At 43.7% G+C, this 15807-nt stretch overlaps 1 protein-coding gene across 3 annotated transcripts in view; it reads right to left on the bottom strand.

Moving 5' to 3' along the window:
• The window catches only part of LOC146206617 (WD repeat-containing protein 91), a 47324-nt gene that overhangs the window by 11214 nt on the left and 20303 nt on the right, over nt 1-15807 (bottom strand). For all 3 annotated transcript variants that reach the window (XR_014704472.1, XM_084591375.1, XM_084591374.1), the window contains exons 14-15: nt 13675-13774; nt 8165-8277 (exon numbers count right to left, since the gene is read on the bottom strand). Coding sequence is in view for 2 of the 3 variants with exons in the window: in XM_084591375.1 (XP_084447501.1) it covers nt 8165-8277; nt 13675-13774 (213 nt within the window). In the remaining variant the exon portion in view is untranslated. The remainder of the gene's footprint in view (nt 1-8164; nt 8278-13674; nt 13775-15807) is intronic.

Raw genomic sequence — 15807 nt, forward strand, 5'->3', positions numbered from 1 at the left:
AAGAATATCAATGAGGTTACGTCTAGGTGCGGGGGTCAGTTCCGAGTTGACAGTCCAGGTCGGGAATGCAGCATCACTCCAGGGCGCTGCACTCGCTAGTTTCTCGAGTAGGTGCCAGCGTAGGTGCCATGGAGAGGAGTTGTGGCGAGATACCGGTGAACGGGATCGACGAGCCAGTGGGGATGGAGATCGGCTGGAGCGACAGGCAGTGGGGACGGTTTCGTTGCGAGGCTCATCTTGTTGAGAAAGATCATTTCCAGGTCCATCGTAGGCAGGGCGGAGCTCCTTTGGTTGGGCAGGGAAGTGTCGAGGTTCTTGGTAGTATCGGTGGTCGGCATTGTAATAGGAGCGAGGAGCGAAGAAGGTACGGCTACGGCAATAACGCGATGTGTGTCCGGCACGACAGCAAATCAAGCGAATTGGCCTGCCGTCTGAGGTGCACCACTCAGCAGGATTGCGAATAAGGTAGCGACGTGGAGAAGGTGGGCTGGCAGTAGCAGCAGCCATTACAGGAACAGAGTGGTATGGTGGCGTGGGCGACACGGGGCTGGAGGAGAGGCCGACGTTTGCAAGTCCTTCGCGAACTACGGCCTGTATCATGGCCACGGTGTCGGGTAGCGGAGACTTGAGTGGTGTAGGAGCTAAGGCCTCGAGTTCTCTCCGGACGATCCGAGTCATGTTCGTGGGATGAGAAGGCTGTTGCAAAGGGGCCATATCATCGCAGAATGATGTAGCTGTGGTGTTTGGAAGGCGCTCAAAGCGATGTATGAGGCGTCGTTGTTTAGCCTGCTCAAATTTTCGACAGACTTGAAGCACTGAGTCGACGGTGGAGCAATTCATGCAGAACAGGATGTTGAATGCATCATCCGCAGTGCCCTTGAGGATATGGCCTACCTTGTCATTTTCCGTCATTGAGCAGTTAACCTTGCGACACAACGCAAGCACGTCTTGAATGTAGGCAAGGTAGGACTTCGTGGAGGATTGGATGCAAGACGAAAGTTCTGTTTTTGCTGCGACAGCTCGACCAATGGGCTTCCCGAGCAGGTCCTGAAGCTTTTGCTTACAGATTGCCCACGTCACCAGCTCTCGTTCGTGATTTTGGAACAACGTGCGAGCTGTTCCCGCCAAATAGAAAATGATGTTGGCCAGCATAATGGTCGCGTCCCAGTGGTTGTTCTTGCTGCAGCGCTCGTACTCATCCAGCCAATCTTCCACGTCTGTCTTGTCTTCGCCATTAAATATGGGAGGGTGGCGGATTTTCGTGAGCATGACTGGCTGAGCCGAAGTTGCCGTGGTGGTAGGGGCTGCCTCGGAGGTCATAGTGGTAGTTGTCGATGTCGTTGAGAGGCCAGGTAGATGACGGCCACTGCGCAAATCCAGCTTTTGGCAGCACAAGGGGTAATCTGTGCGCACGGGGATCTTTGGTCACCTCCACCAAGATGATACATAGAAAGAAGGTTAGCTCGAGAACGCAACGACTGATAACTTAAGTGAATGTTCGGGTAGGCGCCAACTTTCTCGTAGCACCAGCTACCGTTGCTACAGATTTGTCTTCCTTCCGCGTCACTACTGTTGATCGTCGTCTTCTTCAATATCCAGCGATGCAGGGCATATATGTAACAATATCATCATTACTTTAGCTCATAACCCTTTCAAGCAATGCATATACATTCGTACATACGAGCTCATCAACGTTACATCCTTGTAGACCTTGGAGGACCCAGCAATGAAATCCACTCCTGTTCTTTGCACAGGTTACACTATGGATAGCTATCAAGTTCACGCCGATGAGTGACGTGTTGGGCCCCACAAGTGAAATTTTCAGCAGAGTGAAACATGTGCACATCAATGCATGTTTGAGCATCATGATGCAGCCAGCCCATGCATCTTCTACACCAGAGCCATAACCAATGGCATATAAAAGCTTCTGCATATATATTTACATGGAGCATTTACATGGAACACCTCAGAGGGCATGGCGAAACCTTGAAGGATGCAGGGATGAATCTGCTCCTGTTCTTTGAACAGGTTCGTGTGAAACTTACACCCTGTTTTCGCAGCGACGATAGGTTAATTATTGTCCTATACCGTGCCTGGCTCAGTGCATTTTGTTGCATGGTGAAGCATGAAGTGCGTTTCTAATTTTACTTGCTGGGGACACGGAGGTAAATCCAGAGCTAAATACAGACATGCAAACTTTCTCATGAAAATGAAAGCGAAACTGCAGGCCTCAATTAATGTCATTCCTTTCTTCCCGTCTTCACTGGAGAAAACTGAACACTAAATTTACAGAGCTAAACAAGACGCTTAGCAAGTATAGTTGAAAGAAAGAGAATTTGCTCACTAGCAGTTGGAGGTTCATTCTCTTCTTTCAGCAACAAAAAAAACTGAATAACTTAGAGGAGAACTCTACAAGCTTGAAAAGAATTCTAGGGGGCACTTTGGATCACTAAACTGTGATGAGGTGAAAGCCCCTATCGCGTGGTGGCCCAAAGACATCCACTACGGCACCGCTTTCTCTCTGTTTTCACTCCCACCTTCGCGATATATGCCATTAAAGAGGATGACGATGGATAACAGAGAGAGAGACGACGACGCTGAAGCAACGGTTGGTGCTTGCCAGAACACTTACGTCTGTCATCAGCTGTTGTGCTTTCCCAAACTAACCTTCTGCCACGTATTATCTTGGTGGAGGTGAATCATGATCCCCGTGCGCACCGATTAGCCTATTTAAGCTGCCAAAAGCTGGATTTGCGCAGCGGCCGCCACCTACCTGAGATCACAACAACATCAAAAACAGCCATGATGACCTCCGAGGCAGCCCCTACCACTGCAGCAACATCACCTCAGCCAGCAGTACTCAAGAAAATTTGCCACCCCCCCACCTTGAATGGCGACAACAACCCAGACGTTGACGATTGGCTAGATTGTGAGCACTGCAGCAGGAACAACCACTGGGACGCAACAATCATGCTTGCTAAAATCATCTTCTATTTGGCGGGAATAGCTTGCACATGGTTCCAAAATCACGAACAAGAGCTCGTTACTTGAGACATCTGCAAGAAAAAGCTTCAGGACTTGTTCAGGAAGCCCATTGGGCAGGCTCTGGCTGCAAAAACGGCACTTTCTTCTCGTGCCCAATCCCCCACAGAGTCCTACCTTGCCTACAATCAAGACATGCTTGCGTTGTGTTGCAAGGTCAACAGCTCCATGCCAGACAGTGACAAGGTAGGGCATATCCTCAAGGGTATCGCGGATGATGTGTTCCACATCCTATTCTGCATGGATTGCTCTACCGTCGACTCGGTTCTTCAAGTCTGCCAAACATTCGAGCAGGCTAAACAAAGACGTCTCGTACATCGCTTTGAGCATCTTCCGAACATGGCGACTACCTCATCCTGCGATGGCCTGGCCCCTTTGCAGCAGCCCTCCCATCGCACGACCGTGACTCGGATCGTCCGGAGAGAACTCAAGGCCCTAACTTCTGCACCACTCCCGTCTCTGCTGCCCGACACCGTGGCCATGATACAGGCCGTTGTCCGCCAGGAACTTGCAAATGTCAGCCTATCCTCCAGCCCCATGCCACCCCTGCCACCATCGCACCCTGTACCTTCAGTGGCAGCAGCCACCAGCCCAGCCTCCCCACGTCGCTACCTTGGTTACAATCCTGCAGAGTGGCGCACCTCAGACGACAGGCTAATCTGCTTCATTTGCTGTTGAGCAGGCAACACTTCACGTTATTGCCGAAGCCGTACCTTCCTCACCCCTCGCTCCTATTACAACGCTGACCGTCGGTTCTACTATGGACCTCAACACTTTGCTGCCCAACCAGAGGAGCCCCGCCCCGCCTATGATGGACCTGGACACTTTCCTCCTCAACCAGATGAGCCTCGCACCGAAACTGTCTCTACTGCTCGTCACTCCAGCCGATCTCCATCTCCCCGGGCTCGTCGATCCCATTCCCCTATACCTCGTCGCAGCTCCTCCCCATCATACGCCAGCACGTACTCGGGAAATTAGCAAATGCAATGCCCGGGAGTGACAATGCATTACTGACCTCAGCACCCAGACGTAACCTCATTCATATTCTTGTGGATAGAGTCCCTATTTTTGCACTTATTGACACTGGCGCTCACATTTCTGTCCTCAGTTCCTCGCCTCGCCGATGCCTCAAGAAAGTCCTCACACCCGCCACCTCATCATCTACCGTTTGTGTCGCGGATGGCAACACAGCTACTGTGATTGGTATGTGTACTGCACGAATTAGCATTGCCGGCCGCCACATCCCTGTGTTATTTACAGTCCTCACCAGTTGCCCTCAAGACATTATATTAGGCCTCGACTTTTTAACTGCACACCTGCTCTCATGGACTGTTCTTCTGGACTGCTTCATCTAGACCTGCCGCTCTGTCCTGACAAACAAGCTCATAAAACTTCAATGCTCTATCTTCGCTCCGCTGCATTTACTCGCCTGCCACCTGAAGCCGCTGTGTATGTGCTCATGTCGTCTAAGCCCCGCTTTGACCGAGCCGTATGAACGTGCCTGCGTGTCCTTTAACGTGAATGCAAAGGTCTTAGCAGGCTGATTGTGATATCACCCTCCCATATGAAAGGAGAGCCCCGAGTTGGCAGCTCCTGCTAAATTTAATGTTAGGAAGCCCTATGTCCAGTTAGTGCTCGACCATGTCAGCTGCCAGCTACCGCCTCCCACGACTTCTTCTTCTAGCCTTTGGATGCAACGGACGGACGGTCACCGAGAGTATGAGCCCTTAAAGGCTTTCGCCTTAAAAGCTAAATTTTTAATGATTTGTTTTGTGCCAAACTTCGAGCAACAGCCACATCTACTGAGAGAGTATATAAGTTGGACAAAAAAAGGATAATAAAACTAGACCAGCCATACTCAACTTTTTTTTACTAAAAAAAAAATAGCAGCACTGAATAAATTATTGGGGGGGTTAGCTTGGGGCTAATCATGAATTATCATGTGCTGGTATGGTCAGCACTGGTTTTTCATGGTTTACTTTGACTTTCCACAATTTTTCTTGATTCAAACTGGCACACCTGTAACTATTACTGACAGCACTGAGAAATATTCATTGCTCTCTCCTCAATGTCAAGCAATATTCGACAAGCTGCATCGCATAGGGTAACTGGGGCAAATATGAAGCTTCTCAAAGATTCTCAGATGAATTTTGTCAATTTTATCAGGCCAAAAAGACGAAGATGGAAAATTTAGAACTGCGAAAAGTAAGTTCCTGTACTTCCATTGAAGAAACTTAATTAGAGGCTATGACCAACCAGAAAGAAGATTTAGCAACCTCAAGAAACTTTTTGAACCGTTTAATCACATGCCAACTGGTGTAGTAGGACCTAGAGCAGTTTCTACATGGAAATAGGCTGCACATAAAGCTTTGCTTATGAGGAATAGAGATCTATGTGATTAGTGATGAACTGCTGAAATCTTCACACAAAAAATCACCGTCTCTCCGATAATCGAAAGTAGATGTAAGCATGAAACGTGTTTGTTACCAGTGTAGCACAATGGGAAGCGTGCTCAGCATCTCTTGCTGCGTTTTCTTTTTTCACACAAGCAGTAACATAGTGAACAGCTAGATTAGAGCCCACTACTGGCCGTGCCGATGGATAACGGCACGGGATCTGTCGTGGATAATTCTGGTCGGCACGTGCATTCTGTAACTCATGTGGCACTGTCGCCTCACTTGTCAAGTGCCACCAGGAATGTACATGCACTGCTTGGATTGCTGGACAGCGCATACACTCCTTCACGCCGCACGCTGGCTTCCCCCAGTGCGGGTCTATAAAAAGACAAGTGTTGACGCACGCACTGCTTCAGTATCAGCTCAGCATATAGGCACCAGGGGGTGACTCCCAAAACTTTGTTTAGGTTCACCTTCGCATTCTCCTTTCAATTCGCTTTTGCGTTCTCCTCCAATTTGCTACCGTATTCTCGCTACGCTAGATCAACAACAGGTGCTAAAAGCATTTCATGCTTAATGTTCTAGCCTGACAAATCTCAGGTGAAAGAGTGCTTTCATTGACCTGAGAAACTGTCATTGCCATAAGAAAATAGATACAAATATTGCAAAAAACAATACAATATTTGTATATAAATAAGTCTGCGGCATTCTCTTCAGGCTCTGACAGATAAAAGCATATGCGACATTTTTTTAAAGTTCTTTGTCCTAAGGCAGTTATGACGAATTAACCTTTCAAATGTAAAAAGTTTGAAAATTATAGTATGATAGCCAATAGTGTTTTCATATGTAAACAGATTATGTTTCAACTATCAGTCCTAAGGGCTTACTGGTCCATCCTTTAGCAATTTTCAATGGTCCAGCATGTGAAAACAAGCAATAATAAATATTAAAGCCTCATGCTTCATTATTCAATAATAATAAATTAAGGATGCTCTTAAGGCATCTGCACTGAGATAAGGTACCTTTAAAATTTGGCCCTTAATATTCAAATCATGGTAGGGGTAACATTAAGAGATAGGAAGCGTGCAGAGTGGGTCAGAGAAATAACTCAAGTTACCGACATTCTAGTGGAAATTAAGAAGAAGAAATGGACATGGGCAGGACATGTAGTGCAAAGAAAGGAGAACCGATGGTCGCTTAGGGTAACAAACTGGATTTCAAGGGAAGGAAAGCGTAGCAGGGGGCAGCAGAAAGTTAGGTGGGCGGATGAGATTAAGAAGTTCGCAGGGGTCAAGTGGATGGAGCTAGCACAGAACCGGGTTAAGTGGAGAAATATGGGAGAGGCCTTCGCCCTGCAGTGGGTATAGTCAGGCTGATGACGATGATTATTATTATTATTATTCAAATCATGTTTGAAAATTTTGACATTCAAATGCCTCTACAAGATACCATTTGGAAAAAAAATATATATATATACACAATAGCAATAACTATAACAAACTATTAGTCAAAAAATTGCCTCTTATGCCATAAGCTTTTTCTGAGAATCATTATTTTTTAGCTTTACAGGGTTTAGCTTTCCAAAGTGACTCAGGCTACGAAGGACACAATAGTGAAGGGCTCCAAAGAATTTCAACCCCCTGGGGTACTTAAACGTGCAACAATATTGCACAGTACACAAGTCTCACCTCCATTGAAATGTGGCCCAGCCACCAGGAATGAACTTATGTCTCCTGGCTCGGTGGTCAGATTCTCTAACCTGAGCCAAGTGGCAGGGTGATTATTTTTAATACGCCCTTACTGATGTAACAGGGGCAGACTTCATTTCTCATGTACTCTAATGAATCTGCAAACTGCTTTAGAGAATAAAAGAAAGCCATTCTTGGTAGGGATACCTTTATATCACGAAGACAAGACTTGCATTATGACTGGATGCATTCTTACTATTGAATAAGATGGCACTGAGTGCCTAAACCATGGTCAGAGAAAAAAAAGTTGCAAAGAGCATTCAACTGATTTCGAGTGGGATTAACGAATACAGGTTAGGGGAAACTAACAAACAGCTGTCCGGCAATGAAGCTTTAGTACCGGTAAAGAGGCTGCCAATTATTCTAGTTCAGTAAAAAATTATGACTCAATATTTGTTATTCAGTGTCTGCCCCATTTTAATCTGTTTTTTCTTCATCTTATAATTCTTATGAGTATGCTAGGTTTGATGGTACATTAAAAATTTCTACAGACAATTATGATAATGCCTAATGTGAAATTTTGATGCAGCGTTTTTCCGATCTACTGAGGCCAAGAATTTGAGAGGTGTTTGCATGTATGTGTTAGTAGTTAGAAAGCACTCCTTATTTTTCTCAGGAGTCAAAGAGTATTCCTCAGAAGAAAAGAAAGAAGAGCCATGAGGGAGCAGCATAGAGCTCATGGCTCTACTTTCTCTTCTTCTGAGAAATTCTCTCTGGCTCGTGACTCTCTCATGGCTTGTGGCTCATGACGCTCTTTGCTGCAGCTCTACTGCTGAATGGGCGAATAAGAGCTGCGCCCTAAAACAACCTCCACATTAAGGTGGCGCATATAGAAAGCCAACTGTTTCAAGATTGTATTGAAAAGCTTCCACCAGAAAAGTCTTTTTAAAACAATGTTTGAGCGCTGAACCACACCTTGAATGCAAACATAGAGAAACAAAACACAGCACAGAGCTTCTGTGCAGAAATGATACTTACAGTGCCCTCTGCTCCTATTGTGAAGCACGTGGCTTCGTCACCACTGAACTGCAAAGAAAAAACTTCGGTCTCATGGGCCACCCAGTTTGCGATGCATTCATGTGTTCTGACATCTGCAAAAAAGTCATTTAAGCGCCATGTCATAACATGGAAATAGAAGCACGGCAAACCTTATGAAGTATGCATAGTGGTTTATTAAAAGTCAAACAGAGACAATGTGCTTGAAATGTATTTTCGCTACTACAGGCTGAGTTCAACCTTCCACGGATATTGCACTGAGAAACTTTAATTTGATAGGTAGGGTATATGCAAATATTAGAATCTGAGTATGAATCAGAAATGTTTGTTATTTGATTCATATTCATATTCGAAAAACATATATTCGAAAATTTCCGAAAACACCAAAAATTTTCTGTTCTTTCATCGCACTGTGCGCTTCACCGCAATGATTCACCGCGTTGGCTGTGCAGTGAAGTATCCCCAAAACGCAACGGGGCCATTTTGCGAAGAGGGATCTTCTCTTTTGTGAAGAGGGCCTTCACGACCAGTGTACATAAACTAAAGCACTGGACAAAACCAGGAAAAACATTGTTCTTATTTCAGTTTCATCTAAAATGCAGACCACCATAGTGCAGGAGTTCATCAGATAAAATTACAGCGACGCAAATGGTTTTCGGCAGTTCTTGCAGGCCAATTCGATAATTCGACCTTTTAGTTAATTAATACAGACATTTTATCTGATCCCTTGAAAGCCAAATTAATGAGAGTTTATTGTATTCAGCAGCAATATAATAGCTCCACCTAGTTTCATAAAGGCCCATCCTATGCAAAAAAGAAAAATGGTATGTAGAATCCTGCACAAAATGCATACTGCATTTTTCAGTATGGTATACACTTCTGTGCAATTTTCATTTAAATTTATTTGCAAACACCATGTGGATTTTGACACAAACAAGACGAACAATGTTTGCGATTTTCAATTTTTCATTCTTTCTTCACTGATCAGATACTATGATATTCGATTTGATATTCGAAGACATTTTTTTCCTATATTCGTATTTAATTTATATTCAAAAATTTCAAAAGTGAAAGCTCGTTAATTCGAGCTACACTGCTTGGTCCGGCCAAGCTCCATGTAGATCTGTGTACAAAAAAGCACGTTAATTCGAACGTCAATCGGTTCCCCTAAGATAATTCGAACTACGTGCCGCCACATCTAGGCGGCTTGGCGTACAGTATGCGGCAAAAAAAAAAAACACCTTCGCGAAAGATCGGTGTAGTTAGAGGCTGTGCACGTTCAAAATGAGGACGGAAGAAGAGACCACGTGAAACCATGGCAGAGTGGGTAAAGACTAATTGACGCCATGACCGGCGCGGCGGCTGGAGGCGCCGGAAGGGGGTGGGGCTGGCGGCCGCGGTTGCCTGCTCTCTCTTCCGCGCAACCTCCGAAACTCGCAACTAAATGCTCGTTAATTCGAACCCCGTTCATTCGCAAATACGAATAGGCACTGTCGGCGCGGTCCCAGCCAACGCGCATGAAAAGCAACGTCCGACGGGCGCGCATGGCAGAAGTAGAATATGGTGGCGAAGGCTGGGCCCAAAAGCAGCGCAGCGGTACCGCAGCATAGCCACAGGTCGGGGGGCCAACCACTCAGATTAAGAAATTATACTACTAAAAATGAAAAGTATCAATTTACATAAAAAGAATAGACATTTTGATAACTTCGCTTGTGAATGAGGTAAGGTATTTTATTAAGACATTCTTAATAAAAAAAAAAAAAATCTTGCAGCACTCTTATCGCTCCCCCCCCCCCCCCCCCTTTCCCCCTGATGTTGCATCGGTCAGGCGGCGCTGCCAGAGGTAACCACAGCAACGGAGATAACGAAGCTGACGAAGCATGAAACGGTTTCTTATCACTGTCTACTGTGGTGTGGGCCTTGGTGCGCCCGGGAAAGCGTATAAATTTAGTTCGCAAGTCTGAAAATGTCCCTTTTGCGAAGATTTCGACATCCTTGCTGATTGCTGCTCTGTCGCCGTTTGGTGAGATTTAATATCCCCCGGCAGCCGTGTCTTTTTTTTTTTTTGGTTTCGTGCCCTTCGTCGTGTGGGCAGTGCGAAGCCTTTTAGCAGCATTGTATTGCGCTAAGCATTTTATTGCAAGATAAGCCCGCACAAATTGAGGAAGTGATGCTCTGTGGCACGTTGCGACAGCGTGGACTCGACCGTCGATTACACTGCTCCCCGGCTAACTTTCACCAGTGAGCAGATCTGGAGGTTGCACACAGACTCAATGTATGCTCTAATGCTCCTGTGTTAAGCCCGTTTGTTGATGCTAAAGCTGTCTGGACTGGTGCAACCTTGAAATCGCCTTGAAAATTGCTGTATACTTTCTGCCGAAGAATTTAAATTTGAAGAGTAATCCCAGTGCTCTATGCTCCACGTATGTTTTGATGCACCTACTTTCATGACATTTTTATTTCAATCGCAGCTCTCATAGCTTTGTTTTCTGTACATTCATGTTTCTTATCTGATGATGTTTTGTGGCAGGCACTTCAAGCCTTTTCCATGCCTCTGCTGTGATCATTGAGATGATTAGCCCGCTTAAACAGCGCTACTGTTTGTGCTGTTTGCGACATGCATTTTTATTGTTGTGATTTGTTGCTGTGTTTTATTGGTTGATGCAATAAACCATGAATATGAAAACCATAATTGTTCACTTGGTACACTTGGTACACTCTGTTGTGAACTGGGCACGACTGCCCTGTTGCACCAGTGTTTCTGGACCGCATCTTACTGTGCTGAGGGACAAAGTAAATGGTCAAAGTACTTGCATGACTTGCAGCAGTATTTGTATTATGAATTTGCATGTGTTGCTGCCTTTCTATGCTGCCACCTTTGCCAACCACTTTAATTGTGCTGGAGCAACTGCTTATAAACAAGGGCGTAAACAACAGAAACTCGAGTTCTTTTAGATGGCAAAGGTTGGCGCGCGCTGAAAGGCAACAACCTTCAAAAGATGCAGGCTCGTCGATGCAATGCAGCGGTGTTTTAAAAAGCTTCTTTATAATTCGCGCCAAAGTGAACGTATGCGTGACGTCATGGCCCCCCAATTTTCATTGGTCGCTGGAGCCCATGAGCCGCCATGTTTTGTATGTATGGGAGTCTGTGGAGCCTTCGTTACCATAGTATATATACCTTGGAACGCGTGCTATGGGTTACGCGGGAAAAACTTTTCTTTTTTTTTGCGAGAGTCGTCCATTCTTCCAGCCATCAGTCGTCAATGAACGTATGCGGTCAGCCGTGATTATGATGGCGACTTTTAGAATCGTTCGCTTCAAAAGGCATTTGCTGCTACCGCTCGTTCCAATAACTGAGTGGCAGTCGACAGCCCGCCCCAATCGGCCATGGCATAATAAAGCAATGTACTGTAAACGAGGCTTGCAGAACCGGACAAGCGCTGGCACTCTGCCAAGTTCACTTACCCCCTTGCTAGAGCTAACGTCAAAAGGTAAACACATCGTGATGTTATCGCTGCCCAGCATCTTGGTGCACCGCCAAGAAATGCATTGTGGACCCTGTGACCGTGACAGCGCGAAACAGAGGCACTAGCGATGCCTTCTTCTTTTTTTCAAATTCTTAGGCAAGAATTGGAGGTGGGTGGGTTCACTATGCAAGCGGGTTCGTTACGCGAGTAAATACGGTAAATTTACCATAATGCAAAAGGTTCTTGTTAGATTTTTGAGGCCATTCGATAATTCGAAAATTGGATAATTCGAACTTTTTTTCCCGGTCCCTTGAAGTTCGAATTAATGAGCTTTTACTTTTTTTTTATTCACATACCCCCACTATTTAGCAAAATGAAGATTTGACATGAATAATAACCTTCACTTTGTCAAGAATGGCCAACATTTACTAGCATGCACAGGTACAGTTTCGATATGAGCAGAAAAAGTCAATTTGCACACAAGAGGCAATTCTGTTTTCTTCCCCACTGGAACTGAAAATGTCTAATTGGCACTATCCATCCAAAGAAGAACAATCTAGGGCAAATAAAGAAACGTATGCACTTTTCATCAAGAAACTGTGCAATAAAGACATGAGCGAGAAAGTGAATAGAACAGCTGCTCACTGTCCCAGTCATTGCCTAGCCCATATCTTTTCGACACAGTTTCTTCAACCAACTCGTCCAAAAACATGCTATCTTGTACTTTTCATTCATTCATATATTTATGGTGTAATCTATGGTTGAATATATTCCCTTAGATATATTCTCTTTCATACTGGCGCTACCAGCACATGACCTACAAAGACAACAAAGTCCCGCAAACAACAGTTAAAATGGGTATTCCCATTTGTGCCACATAGTGCTGTGAGACAAGCTCATAGCACCAACATTTCCAATGCACCTGAGAACGAAAATGAGAGGCCAAATATGAGCTCAAAAAAAAAAAAAAAAAAGAAGGTTTATAAATCAATCAGTCAATCAAAATGAAAGAGCTCTAGCTGCCATTCCAAGAGATGCACTTCATTCACTGAGTTTTCTCCCCCACTTTCTACTTCGTCACATTCGTATTTCCTTGAGTGTGGCAAACTGTACAACTGCCTGGCCAAGAATTTTCATGCACTCACTTTTTGAACAATGGCTCATACATAGTAACTAACATGTGAAAAACACAAAGAATGAGAAAAACGGGTTTTCAATGCTGTACCCTGTGTTACAGAAATGTTAGTGCCCAAAGAGTTGGTGCTTTCGATTGCTTTGCATAAAGAGTAAATTGCACTACCACAATCAGCACTAAGGTCACTGAATCTCCAGGTTCACTATGCACAAATCAAGCACGAAAACAAATATTACACGTTTCTGCACACTTGCAACAATGCGACTGGCCTACCACAAGAAATAAAGAGAAGAAAACACAGACAATGGAAACCACGAAGCACTAGCTTCAAACACAGGACAGGTAAGGGACATAGAAACATGAAAATCAGGCCAATAATAAACACTAATCTGTGCACAAAAGCCTCTCACCTGTGAGGCACTATATATATGCTCTTCAAGAAATGCTAGTAATATTTTTATGCTCCCATGAAGCAAGGTTTCTTTTCTCTAGAGACAGCAGCTTACTAACTAGTGCACGTAGCTTGCCTTATAGGCTTTGGTGATGGACAATATGCCTTTGACAATGCAAACTCCAGTGCTTAAGATCTGCTGATTTTTAACAGGAGCACATCCTACTCTTGTATTTTTGTTATATGTGTAAGCCATTTCAAGATGGACTCTATACATTGTCTTAAGACTAAATCTTTCTTGCAAAGTGGCTCTTTTAACACTGTGAAACAACAAACTATCATTATGTTTTCAGAATATGTCTTCATAAATACCTTAAAAGTAATGCTGAAAGGCTGCAGTATGATCAAATATGCTGACATGTTTGATTTGTCTTCCAAGGTACTTCCATGAAGGAAGTACATGCAATGGCCCTTGTCATAATTCCATGAGTATGCTCACCAAAAAGACATATGTCACCTCCTGATGTACCACATAGTAGGAGCTGGCCATTGTGACTGAACACACAACAATTCACAGAAGTGCTGCATTTGAGGTGCCCCTGCGAAACCACACAAGAATAACACATATTAAAGGTCAATCTTTGCACATCAAAATGCATATTTTGCACAATCTACAGGCATGTACACTTGGCTAAAATTTCATCATTACCCCATGCAGCCAGTATTAAAGATCATCTGAATTCATTAAAGCCTTTACAACCTTAAAAAGTGAAAATAAATTATTAACACACAGTTTTCAGCACTCTTCAGTCATTCATTCATTTTAGACATTTAGTGTTATATTTTTACTACCATACTGCATTACTTGAACGGTTTACTGTTATTTTGTCTCTTTGCTAACTGACTATATAATGCATGTTCTAAATACAGTTTTAATCCGGGTATAATGAAAAAAGAAAAGAGAAAAGCACATGGGCGAAAATAAGGCGCCCGTGTGCTGTGCGATGTCAGTGCATATTAAAGAACCTCAGGTGGCCAAAATTTCCGGAGCTCTCCACTACGGCATCTTTAATAGCTTGAGCCGCTCTTTTTTTTCTTTTTAAGCATCCTGTAAGCCTTGCTAGGCTTTTACAAGAGTGGGCGAACTAATGGGGCCGCTATACAAAAGGCAAAACATCTTTGCTTTGGGACGTTAAACACTATCTTTTTTTATTGCTGCGTTAAAGCTGTGACAGTAAAAGATAAAGATTAGTTAAAATTAGCCAGGATTTAACTCCATCTAAACTGATTAAGACATGCGAAAGCACGGTTTGACATGGTTTTGCTTGGCGGTTTAACATTGAGAAACTAGCACCGTGATGTCAGTGCACGTAAAGGTCCTGAGGTGCTGAAAATTATTCTGTAGCCTTCCACTACAGTGCCTCTTTCTCTCCCACCTTATTCCTTTCCCATACGGCATGGCTCAGGAGTCCACTGAGAAGTGTAAAAGATACTACACCTGTCCTTTCCAAAGCACCAATATGCAATTTACAAAGAGTTTGCAAGGCCCCCATGTACTATGTAGTCAGTGCACCTTAAAGGACCGCAGGTGGTCAAAATTTCCGAAGCCCTCCACTATGGCACCTCTAGCTCATAGCCTGAGTCACTTTGGGACATTAAACCCTATAAACTAAACTAAAAGTCCTTGATTTGCTTTTGGGTAAAAAAAAGCACAGTTAAAAGTCCTTGATTTGCTTTTGGGTAAAGAAAAGCACAGTATCTGCCTCACTCCTCAATGGACACTTACACAAAGCGGACATACAAATGTTAGATGATTTTGCTAGGCTCTCAGCCTCTGGGTTAATGCTTTCATGCTAAAAATCAAATTGCAGTCAGCTAAAAATAAAATAAAACGTTTCACACACAGCCCAACTCAGAAAAAAACAGTAGACTTCCTCTGATAACGGAACCTCACAAATGTATTCAATTTATTCAAAGATCAGTTTAAAGGGGGCACAGTTTTGAAAGTGGTCAAGAGATCTTTTTTTTTTTTCTAAATACTTGAATCTGCTTGTACACCTTGTTTTCGATGCTATCCCGAATTTTCATTGCTGAAATAAACTGGGAGGTACCCTAAAAAATTGTTTCATGAACCACAGTCACCCTGCATACTGAGGAAATTTTTGAACAATTGCACTTATCTACGATATGGTTATTTGACAAGGTGATCACCTTGTGAACCTGATTCGTTATGAATGTTTTATCTATACTGACACATATCTTTGTTGCACTCCTGGAACCACACTGAAGGTGAAGATATTGTTTCTCAAAGCTTTAGTTTTAAATGTCTGGTATGACATTTCTTCTCAGTGTAGATATTTCTACAGCAATGGTTGGCAAAAATTCAAGTGAAAATTTGTATCGCATAGAAAAATATCTTGACCTGTAGCGTGCTGGTAGAAATGCAACGAATATTGAACTAGCCTTCAGCCACATTCTGTTAACTCTAGAGACTCTTTGCAAGGATCAAGAAAGAAGTACTCTGTAGAAAAAAAATTTTCTTGATATACAACCGTGAAATTCTGTAACAGTAGTTATAATGTTATTTTCAATAAGTTCAGGAAGTTTTATGCAAACTGATCAAAAAAATTAA

The sequence above is a fragment of the Amblyomma maculatum genome, chromosome 1 (genome assembly GCF_055883805.1).
Source record: "Amblyomma maculatum isolate TAMU_Amacu chromosome 1, ASM5588380v1, whole genome shotgun sequence".
Classification (NCBI taxonomy): Eukaryota; Metazoa; Arthropoda; class Arachnida; order Ixodida; family Ixodidae; genus Amblyomma; species Amblyomma maculatum.